This window comes from Coregonus lavaretus (assembly GCF_964263955.1).
Source record: "Coregonus lavaretus genome assembly, contig: HAP1_SCAFFOLD_398, whole genome shotgun sequence".
Classification (NCBI taxonomy): domain Eukaryota; kingdom Metazoa; phylum Chordata; class Actinopteri; order Salmoniformes; family Salmonidae; genus Coregonus; species Coregonus lavaretus.
Genome location: NW_028156549.1, coordinates 48,246 through 62,500, shown reverse-complemented (window position 1 = coordinate 62,500; position 14,255 = coordinate 48,246). Strand labels below are relative to the sequence as shown.

Sequence of the window (14,255 nt, the reverse complement as noted above, 5' to 3'; positions counted from 1 at the left end):
ATTAGGAGCACACTCTTAAAGGGAGTTCTCCTAATCTCAGCTGTTACCTGTATAAAAGACACCTGTCCACAGAAGCAATCAATCAATCAGATTCCAAACTCTCCACCATGGCCAAGACCAAAGAGCTCTCCAAGGATGTCAGGGACAAGATTGTTGACCTACACAAGGCTGGAATGGGCTACAAGACCTTCGCCAAGCAGCTTGGTGAGAAGGTGACAACAGTTGGTGCGATTATTCGCAAATGGAAGAAACACAAAATAACTGTAAATCTCCCTCGGCCTGGGGCTCCATGCAAGATCTCACCTTGTGGAGTTGCAATGATCATGAGAACGGTGAGGAATCAGCCCAGAACTACACGGGAGGATCTTGTCAATGATCTCAAGGCAGCTGGGACCATACTCACCAAGAAAACAATTGGTAACACACTACGCGGTGAAGGACTGAAATCCTGCAGCGCCCGCAAGGTCCCCCTGCTCAAGAAAGCACTTATACATGCGTCTGAAGTTTGCCAATGAACATCTGAATGATTCAGAGGAGAACTGGGTGAAAGTGTTGTGGTCAGATGAGACCAAAATGGAACTCTTTGGCATCAACTCAACTCGCCGTGTTTGGAGGAGGAGGAATGCTGCCTATGATCCCCAAGAACACCATCCCCACCATCAAACATGGAGGTGGAAACATTATGCTTTGGGGTGTTTTTCTGCTAAGGGGACAGGACAACTTCACCGCATCAAAGGGACGATGAACGGGGCCATGTACCGTCAAATCTTGGGTATGAACCTCCTTCCCTCAGCCAGGGCATTGAAAATGGGTCGTGGATGGGTATTCCAGCATGACAATGACCCAAAACACACGACCAAGGCAACAAAGCAGTGTCTCAAGAAGAAGCACATTAAGGTCCTGGAGTGGCCTAGCCAGTCTCCAGACCTTAATCCCATAGAAAGTCTGTGGAGGGAGCTGAAGGTTCGAGTTGCCAAACGTCAGCCTCGAAACCTTAATGACTTGGAGAAGATCTGCAAAAAGGAGTGGTACAAAATCCCTCCTGAGAAGTGTGCAAACCTGGTGGCCAACTGCAAGAAACGTCTGACCTCTGTGATTGCCATCAAGGGTTTTGCCACCAAGTACTAAGTCATGTTTTACAGAGGGGTCAAATACTTATTTCCCTCATTAAAATGCAAATCAATTTATAATTTTTTTTTGTTGTTGTTCTGTCTCTTACTTTTCAAATAAACCTACCATTAAAATGATAGACTGATCATGTCTTTGTCAGTGGGCAAACGTACAAAATCAGCAGGGGATCAAATACTTTTTTCCCTCACTGTATATGGACGAGCGACATTAGAGCTGCATGGACTAAGATACCGTAGAATAGTATAGAATACAGTATATACAGTGGCTTGCGAAAGTATTCACCCCCCTTGGCATTTTTCCTATTTTGTTGCCTTACAACCTGGAATTAAAATTGATTTTGGGGGGGTTTGTATCATTTGACAAAATATTTCCTGAGCTAATAAAGTAAAAAATAATACATAAAAAAACAAAATACCGCAAAGTTTCCTAAGAGCTCGTCGCGAGGCCGCCATCTCCGTCAGCGCCATCAGGTTAGGCCGATACCCGCTAATGATCAAAATCCAGAAAAGAGCTGTTAAATTCTTCAAGCACCTAAAAGGAAGCGATTCCCAAACCTTCCATAACAAAGCCATCACCTACAGCGAGATGAACCTGGAGAAGAGTCCCCTAAGCAAGCTGGTCCTGGAGCTCTGTTCACAAACACAAACAGACCCCACAGAGCCCCAGGACAGCAACACAATTAGACCCAACCAAATCATGAGAAAACAATATAATTACTTGACACATTGGAAAGAATTAACAAAAAAAGACTGGAATGCTATTTGGCCATAAACAGAGAGTTACCTGACCACTGTGACTGACCCAACATTAAGGAAAGCTTTGACTATGTACAGACTCAGTGAGCATTGCTATTGAGAAAGGTTGAGACCTGGCTCTCAAGAGAAGACAGCAAGATTTGTGACCTGTTGCCACAAGAAAAGGACAACCAGTGAAGAACAAACAGTATTGTAAATACAAGCCACGTTTATTTATTTTCTGTTTTGTACTTTAACTATTTGCACATACTGTATATAGACACTTTTTTGTTTATCCATTTCAGAGAGAGAGAGAGAGAGAGAGAGAGAGAGAGAGAGAGAGAGAGCACACACTCTGGGATAACATAGTGAGTGTGGGTGCGGTTGTGTACTCACTACACCAGGTCATTCTCTCACCTCTCAAACCAGTCACCATAAAAACTACCTTGACACATCGTCATTTGTTTGGTTTGGCTCTGTGTTTGAAGGGCTAGATCAGGGTGTCACACATTTCATACTTCTCGCTTATGAAAGATTGTACTTAACTCCATTGTTAGGTTACAGAATAGTTCTCTCTCATCTTCTCTCCCTCTCTCTGGGAAGGTTGAGGGGTAAATGAGGGCATCTTAGCTCTTATGAAAGGATGTATGCCTACTTCCTTCAATTCATTGTGAGGTGAGTATAAGGTTATAGAGTAGCTGTCGGGCAAACACTGCTCGTGTGTGCGTGCGTGTACCGCCGAGTGAGAGTCTGATTATGGTTCCCACCTCCTGTGAGTCGAACTCAGTGACTGTGTGAACTCTCTGACTGTCTGTGTTAGTGTGTCTACCCCAAGAGTGTGTATTATCTGACTTGTGTGGGTTTGTACCGTATGACCCTAGGGCTGGGAATTTGCCAGGGACCTCCCAGTACGAGGTTATAATAATAATAATATAATATGCCATTTAGCAGACGCTTTTATCCAAAGCGACTTACAGTCATGTGTGCATACATTTTTACATATGGGTGGTCCCGGGGATCGAACCCACTACCCTGGCGTTACAAGGGCCATGCTCTACCAATTGAGCTACAGAGGACCACATTATCACGATACTGTGCCGATACGATATGTATTACGGTTCTATATGTATTGCGATTCGATGTTCCGAACAAATTGCTCACTGTATGTCTGCTGCAGAGGAACAAAAAAGAGAGCCATGAGAAATTGAGTTTTGGTACAGCCGATTTAGCGCTAGCGAACGTTAACTACCTAGAAGATACTTTGCCCCATCCCTATATTATCTGATCTGTGTGTATCATCAGATAGATCAGTTTGCACTCTCCATCTCCTCCTGCAGGTTAATCTGTACTCCATGTGCTGGGCTGTGTCCTAAGGTGTGTATGGGCCAGAAGATGGTGGACTCTGTGACAGCAGCACAGGCTCTGAAAGGATGCACCGTGCTCAACGGCAGCATGGAAATCAACCTCAGAGGAGGAAGTTAGTATTGGGAGTGTTTACTACAGTGTGTGTGTGTGTGTGTGTGTGTGTCATTATGTCACCCCCCTGCTTGTAACCAAAGTTCCTTCTGAGTTAATAAGGATTTGATTGTGTGCGTGCGTAGATAACATAGCAGCAGAGCTGGAGGCTAACCTTGGTCAGTTGGAGGAGATTACAGGGTATCTGACCGTCCGGCGCTCCTACGCCCTCGTCTCTCTCTCTTTCCTCCGCAAACTACGGGTCATCAGAGGGGACACACTGATAGATGGGTAAGTTGACTTTCCTTCTCGTCCTCTTCCTCCACCTCTTTCTTCTTCCAAGCCCTGCAGTTCACTTCTTTCTCTTTCTACTCCTCCTCTTCCTCCTCCTCTCATATTCTAAACTATATCTGTCAATAATACTTAAAATACCCTTAAAAATACATAAATATAATGTGTCTGTCAGGGTTGGGATCAATTCCATTTCAATTCCAGTCAATTCAGAAAGTACACTGAAATTCCAATTCCAATTATCTTCAATGCTTTTCACTGAGGAAAATGTGGAATTGGAATTTGGTTTGCTTTCTGACTTGACTGGAATTTAAATGGAATTGACCCCAACCCTGGTGTCTGTTTCTTCCCCAGGGGCTACTCGTTCTATGCGTTAGACAACCAGAACCTGCGTCAGCTCTGGGACTGGAACAAACACAACCTGACCATCCTCCAGGGGCGCATGTTCTTTCAACTCAATATTAAGCTCTGCATGTCAGAGATCCGCAAGATGGAGGAGGTGACAGGCACCAAAGACAGACAGCACAAGAACGACATCGTATCCAAGACCAATGGAGACCAGGCCTCCTGTAAGGACCATACAGTCTTGAGGACACACACGCATGAACGCCAACACACACACACGCACAGACATAAACACACTTGACATTTTTAAAACATTTGTGTTATTTAGCAGACGTTCTTATCCAGAGCAACTTACAGGAGCAATTAGCCTTAAGTGCCTTGCTCAAGGGCACATCAGCAGAGTTTCACCTAGTCAGCTCGGGGATTCGAACCAGCAACCTTTTTGATTTCTGGCCTGACGTTCTAACCGCTAGGCTACCTGCCGCCCCATGCTTGTGCACGCACGTCTGTGGTGTGTCACAGACTTAGGACAGTGTAATACTGACCATATCCTGTGATAGTAACCATGCGTCTGTGTGTATGTGACTCTCAGGTGAGAACCAGGAGTTAAGGTTCACTCAGGTGCGTGCCACGCATGATAAGATCATGATCAGGTGGGAACCGTTCTGGCCTCCTGACTTCAGAGACCTGCTGGGCTTCATGCTCTTCTACAAGGAAGCGTAAGTATGTCCAAAGCACTCAAGTTACTTTTGGGAATGAGCAGTTTCCAGAGAAGTGGGGTTTTAATTGTACCAGTACACTATGGGCCACAAACAGTCTTCCCTAGGAACTTACTGTATTAGATCAGTACCATTTAACGTCTTCCTTTCTGAAGAAGTTCGTGGAACATTCAATGTAGTCAAGTCTTCCCAGGAGCCAAGTACAATTCCTCCTTTCTAAGGACCTTTTTGGAGCAGGAACATTCGTGTGTGTGTCTCCTTATTTCTTATCTATGCTATTCTGCGTCTCTCCCCTCTCCCAGGCCCTACCCCAACGTGACAGAGTTTGACGGCCAGGACGCGTATGGTTCTAACTGGGTAATAGTTGACCTGGACCCCCCAGCCCGGGCTACAGAGGGCAACCCACAGGTGGAGCCAGGTAACGTTTCATTCTCTTCTGTCTTACAACTGTATTGGAAAGGATAAATACCCGTACACTGACAAAATCATGGAGGAAATCCAAAATGGAGGCTTGGATGCAGAAATATGATGTTTGTTAAGACATGATGCCCCAAAATGTGAATAAAGTGCATGAATAAAAGTGGACAAAACAAACGTTTTGGTTGATTTAAAGGTAGACTCAGCGATATGACGTAGATGCAGAAAGTAAACAGCATAGTGGGTCAATTTCTGCAACAACCAAGAGCATTGAAGTGAGAGGCTCAACTTCTCCGCTGTTTTGGTGCCATGGCTACCATGCTGTAACAGCGTGACGTGAACTCTTGCACGTGCGCAGATACTGTGTGTTACTGTGTGAGAGCAAAGTCTTGCATCTCGCTCATCTCTATCTGCGGTGCTGCTTGTGGCTACATCATTTCGCTGAGTCTACCTTTAATCCATCATGAGTGTCACCTGTCTGTCAATCTGTCTTAACAACTATACGGTTAAATGATTTTAGCTGCTTGGCCATTCATATTTATTTGACAACTCTCAGCATACAGTACAGGTACATACTAGTCACTGTAGTAGCAAGGAAGGAACAGCCAGTGTTGCGCTCAGTAGTGTCCGTGCTGCAACACATAACAATACTATTGTTCCTTCCAGGTACCCTGATCAGGTCTCTGAAGCCCTGGACGCAGTACGCCATCATGGTCAAGACCCAGCTCTCTGCCTCTGATGAACACCAGGTCCTCGGAGCCAAGAGCAAGATCATCTACGTCAGGACCAACGCCACCAGTAAGAGCCCTTATTGAGATATAGGCTGCGTCTCAAATTACACCCTATTTCCTATGTAGTGCACTACTTCTGACCATTATGGGCCCTGGGCGAAGGTAGTGCACTATATAAGGAATAGGGTGCCATTTGTGACGCAACCATACAGTTCTTAATTCAATTCTGTGAGTAAGATTCCTCATTCTCCCTGATGATCTCAAGCCCTCCTTCCCTTCCCCCAACCCCTTAATCAGACTAACAGGTAAGTGGACTATCCAATATATCAATCAGCTAGCAGGTTCTCCAGGGTCGAGGGTGGGATTCGACTGCCCCTGGTTAGGATAAGTGGTTTAAGAGCTACAGTAGCTGGTAGATTGGCTGTTGTCCTCTGCCTCACCTCAGCTGTTAGCTGAGGTGTGTCAAGGCTAATGGCACGAGAACAAGGAAGAGGAAGGAGATGATGATGATGAGACAGGAGTGCTACCTGTACCTCCCCATCTCATTGTCTCTTTCTCGTGCCAAATGTCTGTCTCTTTCTCGTGCCAAATGTCTGTCTCTTTCTCGTGCCAAATGTCTGTCTCTTTCTCGTGCCAAATGTCTGTCTCTTTCTCGTGCCAAATGTCTGTCTCTTTCTCGTGCCAAATGTCTGTCTCTTTCTCGTGCCAAATGTCTGTCTCTTTCTCGTGCCAAATGTCTGTCTCTTTCTCGTGCCAAATGTCTGTAGTCACTAGTCACTCAAGCTGAGGTCATGAATCTTCTGTCACCCTGTGTGTGTGTGTGTGTGTGTGTGTGTGTGTGTGTGTGTGTGTGTGTGTGTGTGTGTGTTTGTGTCAATGTGTGTCTCCAGAGGGCAGGCTGTGGTTTAGGGTTGAACACAGACCGGTGTCTAAATGAGTCTGACTGGCTTCCTTTATACTTGTTGTGCGTTGTTTCCTTCCTTCCTGATAAACCACATTACAGTGCAGCCGCGTGGCATGCCGCCTCCTCGCACCACACAGGCTGGTGTGAGGCAACAGTTGGCACACAACCATCAGAGGCAGGGAGGCGGGCAGGCATGTCAAGGGTGTTCTAGTTGCAGTTGAAACAGTGTTCTACTGTAGTTACAGTTTCACCCTCCTCGTCTCTAGCCTGGTCCCGGATCTGTTTCTGCTATATTGCCAAGTTTGGCTGGCATCCAGGCTACCTCTGTCTCTCTGTCTGTGTGGCGGTTGGACCAAACCTGGGTTCACATCCTGTCTTGTGTCATGACTCCATCACCCCCACATACCTCTAGGAGAAGCTGTCGTTAAACATGATCTTTGTTCTCTAAAGTTATAGCGGCTGGCACAGCACTATTGGCAGGTTGGTTGGAGGGTAGGTGTGCGTTCTCAAGGGTGTTCTAGTTTTTCTAGTTTCACCCTCCTCGCCTGTCAGGCACCTGTCCTGTATCACGACCTCATCACCCCCACAAACGCTCACACACACGCATACCTCGAGAGGAGAATCTGTCATTAGACTTAATGTTCTCTAACAGAGTCTGACAATGTGGTCTGACCTGTACCCTGTAGGCGTCCTCATCAGACATGCAGACACTGTCAGTCACTGTCATCATCACTCACAGACCGAATGTAATCACACACCGGTACTGACAGTGATGCCTGGTACTCTCTGTCCTGTCTGCCAGTCAGTCACTCACCCTGTTTTTTTTGTACCCCTCCCCCTTCCACTGCTGATACCAACACTATAGTTATTTAGAAATAAGCATATCGAACACTGTGAACCTTTTGCTCGTTATCATATTGTTATTTGACTAAATAAAGGGGTATTCATGTCCGGGCATTGACGTACGCAGGACTTCTAGTGCTCATTTCTCCCCAGTAGTTAGTTGATTGGTTAATTGACCAGAGAGTACGCTCACAGTCCAAAATTATTCCATGGTTAGCAAGGAAGAATGAATACATACCAGCAGTGCTGCAGACCTCAAGGCCCCGATTTGAATACCCCTGCTCTAACAGAATTGTGTACATCATAGACCAGGGATATTCAAATCTGGTTCTGGACCTTTTTTTTTTACCTGGTAGTTAATTGCACTCACTTGATGTCCGAAGTTTTAATCCGTCCCAGATTAGAGGGCAGGTATGAAAATCAGCAGTGGAACTGGATTTAAGGTCCAGATTTGAGTTTCTCTGTCATAGACATTAGTAACCCCTATGGTACGTATCTGTGTTCTCCCCCAGAACCGTCTGTGCCCCTGGACCCCATCTCGTCATCTAACTCGTCCTCTCAGATCATCCTGAAGTGGAAGCCCCCCACGGATCCCAACGGCAACATCACTCACTACCTGGTGTACTGTCAGCAGCAGCCTGAGGCCAGCGAACTCTACAAGTGTGACTACTGTCAGAAAGGTGTGTTTTAGAGAGACTGTTAAGTTCTATTGTATTCTACAAATGTAACTTCTGTCAGAAAGGTGGTTCATAGGCATCATATATACTGAATAAAAATATGAACGCAACATGCAACAATTTCATTAATTTTACTGAGTTACAGTTCATATGAGGAAATCAGTCAATTGAAATAAATTCATTAGGCCCTAATCTATGGATTTCACATGACCGGGAATACAGATATGCATCTGTTGGTCACAGATACCATAAAAAGTAGCCAATGGGCCTCCGGTTGTGAGGCCGGTTGGACGTACTGCCAAATTATTCTCTAAAACAACGTATGAGGTGGCTTATGGTAGAGAAATTAACATTAAATTCTCTGGCAACAGCTCTGGTGGACATTCCTGCAGTCAGCATGCCCATTGCATGCTCCCTCAAAACTTGAGACATTTGTGGCATTGTGTTGTGTGACAAAACTGCACATTTTAGTGGCCTTTTTATTGTCCCCAGCACAAGGTGCACCTGTGTAATGGTCATGCTGTTTAATCAGCTTCTTGATATGGCACACCTGTCAGGTGGATGGATTAGTTTGGCAAAGCAGAAATGCTCACTAACCGGGATGTAAACAAATTTGTGCACAAAATTTGAGAGAAATATGCTTTTTGTGCGTGTGGAACATTTCTGGGAACTTTTTATTTCAGCTCATGAAACATGGGACCAACACTATACATGTTGCATTTATATTTTTGTTCAGGATAGTTATGCGATTATCATCAGTTTGACAACTGCTAGAAAGGTGAGTGTCTTTCTCCAGTGGACTATTCTATTCTATTGGACTACCAGAAAGGCAGTGTTTTCCATAAGCGCCGGCTGTCATCTAAATAGCCGATACCAGACTCATTGTAAGCCGGCTACTTTTTCTACTTCATAAATGAACTAGGCTTCTTTTCATTTAAAAGTTTCAAATCGCTAGTCAGAAGAGTCTGTATAGTCTTTTCCCGAACGATATGCATCATCTAGTGATCTATTGATAGGACAGGCGCCTGTCTGTCACAAAGCGAGCGATGACAGGGAAACTGCTTGTTTGTCAGTCTGCTGTCTGTCCCGCCTCTCGGTACCTGTGTTATTTTTGTACGCCGTGGTTGGCTGCAGTCAAATTGATTTTCATGGAGGAGGGAGAGCGTGATGTTTCTTAATTGTCTCATGTGAGTGAATTTACACGTCCCATGTAATGTGGTAACGATGAGTTGAAATCCACATAGTTATTGTTATAATGTCCATGGTATAGCATCGGAAGAGGATCGCATCAGTGAGAGGGCCGTTCATTTGGCTCCCTAATGTGCGTAATGGTAGGCTACTACTGCTTTTTGGCGATTGTCTGCAGATAAATTATGAAGATATTCAATGAATATGTTGAACCCTCACTGCAGGAACCATAGGTAGTGGAGAGAGCCTCCTTCTGGCCCAAAATATGATAAAAGAAAACGGATTGAAGGTTATAAAAGCTAATGTCATCATACCTATATGGGCGGCAGGTAGCTTAGTGGTTAAGAGCGTTGTGCCAGTAACCGAAAGGTCGCTGGTTCTAATCCCCGAGCCGACTAGGTGAAAAATCTGTCGATGTGCCCTTGAGCAAGGCACTTAACCCTAATTGCTCATGTAAGTCGCTCTGGATAAGAGCGTCTGCTAAATGACTAAAATATAAATATAAAATAAATATATAATATAATATATAATATAAATATATAATATAATATAAATATATTATTATAGATATTGATATGGCCTACTGATTTGATTAAAGCGTTGACACTTAAGTAGTCAACTGCTACTTTCTTTGTATTTAAGCTATTTGTTTAACACCTGCTTCATTCTTCAATCATACCTGTAGATCTATTAATTGGTGCCAGACTTTGTATAAAAGTGGGGGTGCACATTCTGGTGATGGGTCTGGGGTTCCTCCACATATTGTTTCTCAACAGGGAATCCATGTTTACATGACAGAACACAACCTTTCTTCCTAGGTTTTTTCCCCCAAAGAATTGAAAGTGTAGACTAGTTTTTATGACTACAGTGCATTCGGAAAGGATTTTCAACCCCTTTACTTTTTCCACATTTTGTTACGTTACAGCCTTATTCTAAAATTGATTACATAGTTTTTTTCCCTCATCAATCTACACACAATACCCCATAATGACAACTCAAAAACAGGTTTTTAGAAATATTACATTTACATAATTATTCAGACCTTTTACTCAGTACTTTGTTGAAGCACCTTTGGCAGTGATTACAGCCTTGAATCTTCTTGGGTATGATGCTACAAGTTTGGCACACCTGTATTTGGGAAGTTTCTCCCATTCTTCTCTACAGATCCTCTCAAGTTCTGTCAGGTTGGATGGGGAGCGTTGCTGCACAGCTATTTTCAGGTCTCCCCAGAGATGTTCGATCGGGTTCAAGTCCGGGCTCTGGCTGGGCCACTCAAGGACATTCAGAGACTTGTCCCGAAGCCACTCCTGCATTGTCTTGGCTGTGTGCTTAGGGTCGTTGTCCTGTTGGAAGGTGACCCTTCGCCTCAGTCTGAGGTCCTGAGATCTCTGGAGCAGGTTAACATCAAGGATCTCTCAGTACTTTGCTCCGTTAATCTTTCCCTCAATCCTGACTAGTCACCCAGTCTATGCTCCTGAAAAACATCCCTACAGCAAGATGCTGCCACCACCATGCTTCACCGTAGGGATGGCGCCAGGTTTCCTTCAGACGTGAGGCTTGGCATTCAGGCCAAAGAGTTCAATCTTGGTTTCATCACACCAGAGAATCTTGTTTCTCATGGTCTGAGAGTCCTTGAGGTGCCTTTTGGCAAACTCCAAGAGGGCTGTCATGTGCCTTTTACTGAGGAGTGGCTTCCGTCTGGCCACTCTACCGTAATCGGTGGAGTGCTGCAGAGATGGTTGTCCTTCTGAAAGGTTCTCCCATCTCCACAGAGGAACTCTGGAGCTCTGTCAGAGTGACCATCGGGTTGTTGGTAACCTCACTGACCAAGGCTCAGTTTGGCCGGGCAGCCAGCTCTAGGAAGAGTCTTGGTGGTTCTAAACTTGTTCCATTTAAGAATGATGGACGCCACTGTGTTCTTGTGGACCTTCAATGCTGCAGACATTTTTTGGTACCCTTCCCCAGATCTGTGCCTTGACACAATCCTGTCTCTGAGCTCTACGGACAATTCCTTCGACCTCATGGCTTGGTTTTTGCTCTGACATGCTCTGTCAAATGTGGGACAGGTGTGTGCCTTTCCAAATCATGTCCAATCAATTGAATTTACCACAGGTGGACTCCAATCAAGTTGTAGAAACATCTCAAGGACGATCAATGGAAACAGGATGCACCTGAGCTCAATTTTTTAATTTTAATACCCTTTTTACCCCTTTTTCTCCCCAATTTTGTGGTAGTTACAGTCTTGTCCAATCGCTGCAACGCCCATACGAACACGGTAGAGGAGAAGGTCGTGCGTCCTCTGAAACACAACCGAGCCGCACTGCTTCTTGACACAATGCCTGCTTAACCCGGAAGCCAGCCGCACCAATGTGTCGTGGAGGAAACACTGTACACCTGGCGACCATGTCAGCGTGCACTGACGCTGGACCAATTGTGCGCCTCCCCATGGGTCTCCCAGTTGTGACCGGCTGTGGCCGGCTGTGACAGAGCCTGGACTCAAACCAGGATCTCCAGTGGCACAGCTAGCACTGCGATGCAGTGCCTTAGACCACTGTGCCACTAGGGAGGCCCCCTATAAACCTATTTTCGCGTTGTCATTATGGGGTATTGTGTGTAGATTGATGAGTAAAAAATGTATTTAATCCGTTTTAGAATAAGGCTGCAATGTAACAAAATTTGGAAAAAGTCAAGGGGTCTGAATACTTTCCAAATGCGCTGTATATTACTAATCTACCGCCTTCCATCAAAGTACCACCCACAGAGATTGATTGACAGGTCTGAAACCCTACCCACTCTGTGACTCTCAAACATCCTGCCCCCTCCCCTGACAACCCCAACCACAGTGATTGATTGACAGGCCAAACTGTTAAAGGGATAGTTCACCCAAATTACAAAATGACACATTGGTTTCCTTACCCTAAGTGTCCACAGCAGCAGAGCCAATAAAATACACAATTTGAAGAACAAACATCATTGTGGCAATTCATATCATAAATATGACTTTAAACTCTAGAGAAGACATTTTAATGTTAAAGGTTCTTACTTAGAAAATAGTCATGATCATTTAGACCTAGTAGTGATGCATGGGTCAGCTGTTTGTTCCCCACATCTAATAACCCATCCGCAACCGCCCGACTATATGTGATAAAGTGAAAACCTGAGGCCCACACCTAACCCGCAAAATTAGAAAATGCTCTGTACGGTCGGATATGACGGAACGATTTTGATAGGCTATTTGTTGGTCAACTTGTCTATTATTAGTTTCTCTTCTGTCATTACTTGTTGCCCTAGAAGACTAAATAAACCTTTGCTCACCAGAATAGTTGACATCGGTAAAGTTTCTTTCCTCTTTCCTCTTTTATCTATTCTTCTCTCCTGCAGCAAAGACGTTTAGGGACCGGGTAGACAATGCATAACCCCAAAGAAACTGGAAAGATTTTCCGTGCAAAATGTTCAAATTACATCAGTTTGACCGGTTTTAAGGAAATTAAAAGCTGTTAAAACAATACAATGTGTTTTTTATAAGATTTCATTTAGGCTTGAATGCATATTTTATGTGGTTGAAATAGTATAAACTTTTATGATGCTGATTAAGATAGCACCACCACCTTAACAGACGGACCCTAACCACGCATTCATTCTCTTAAGATGCTGAATGAAATCAATCATATTTCTCCACTCTTGTTCCCGATTCAAAATCATTTTACTGCAAGAAGTGCTCAATTCAGTTAATATTATATTAGGCTATGTGAGAGGTCATAGACCTACAGTCAGTGTCCAGATTTCACTTAGGCTACTATTCCATTTAACCCATCAGGGCCCGGTTTCCCAAAAGCATCTTAAGGCTAAGTTCATCATTAGAACCATTGAGCTCATTGAATAGTATGGTTCCCTTGAGGTGCCATTTTGAAGTCCCCGTCTTGTGACTGACAAATTTGTATAGCGTCTCTCATAATCATCACACATAGCCTGCTATCATCCTCTACCACTACACCAAATCTTTCCGAAACATTATACTACTGTTCTGGCCCTCCCTTCTATTTATGTTTAACTGTCCATTTCACAGCTTTTCTCTTATTGAATTAAACTCCGACATTGTCCTTTTTGCCTCAATGGATCAACGTTACTTTTTCTGCCCGAATTCCCAAAAGCACTTGGCAATTGGCATGTATTTGTCACGGTACAGTTAGGCCCTGAAGCTTAGGCTTAGGCTACGCACTAACGGCAGATAAAAATTATGAAATAAAAAACTCCATGTAGCCTATACAGTGAGGGGAAAAAAGTATTTGATCCCCTGCTGATTTTGTACGTTTGCCCACTGACAAAGAAATGATCAGTCTATAATTGTAATGGTAGGTTTATTTGAACAGGGAGAGACAGAATAACAACAACAAAATCCAGAAAAAAACGCATGTAAATAATGTTATAAATGTATTTGCATTTTAATGAGGGAAATAAGTATTTGACCCCTCTGCAAAACATGACTTAGTACTTGGTGGCAAAACCCTTGTTGGCAATCACAGAGGTCAGACGTTTCTCGTAGTTGGCCACCAGGTTTGCACACATCTCAGGAGGGATTTTGTCCCACTCCTCTTTGCAGATCTTCTCCAAGTCATTAAGGTTTCGAGGCTGACGTTTGGCAAATTCGAACCTTCAGCTCCCTCCACAGATTTTCTATAGGATTAAGGTCTGGAGACTGGCTAGGCCACTCCAGGACCTTAATGTGCTTCTTCTTGAGCCACTCCTTTGTTGCCTTGGCCGTGTGTTTTGGGTCATTGTCGTGCTGGAATACCCATCCACGACCCATTTTCAATGCCCTG

At 44.3% G+C, this 14,255-nt stretch overlaps 1 protein-coding gene across 1 annotated transcript in view; it reads left to right on the top strand.

Moving 5' to 3' along the window:
• LOC311126218 (insulin receptor-like) overlaps window positions 1-14,255 on the top strand; it is a 56,194-nt gene that overhangs the window by 29,962 nt on the left and 11,977 nt on the right. The window contains exons 5-11 of the mRNA XM_084200230.1: window positions 3,203-3,342; window positions 3,467-3,611; window positions 3,966-4,180; window positions 4,549-4,675; window positions 4,978-5,093; window positions 5,759-5,890; window positions 8,083-8,250. Of these exons, the coding sequence (XP_084056356.1) occupies window positions 3,203-3,342; window positions 3,467-3,611; window positions 3,966-4,180; window positions 4,549-4,675; window positions 4,978-5,093; window positions 5,759-5,890; window positions 8,083-8,250 (1,043 nt within the window). The remainder of the gene's footprint in view (window positions 1-3,202; window positions 3,343-3,466; window positions 3,612-3,965; window positions 4,181-4,548; window positions 4,676-4,977; window positions 5,094-5,758; window positions 5,891-8,082; window positions 8,251-14,255) is intronic.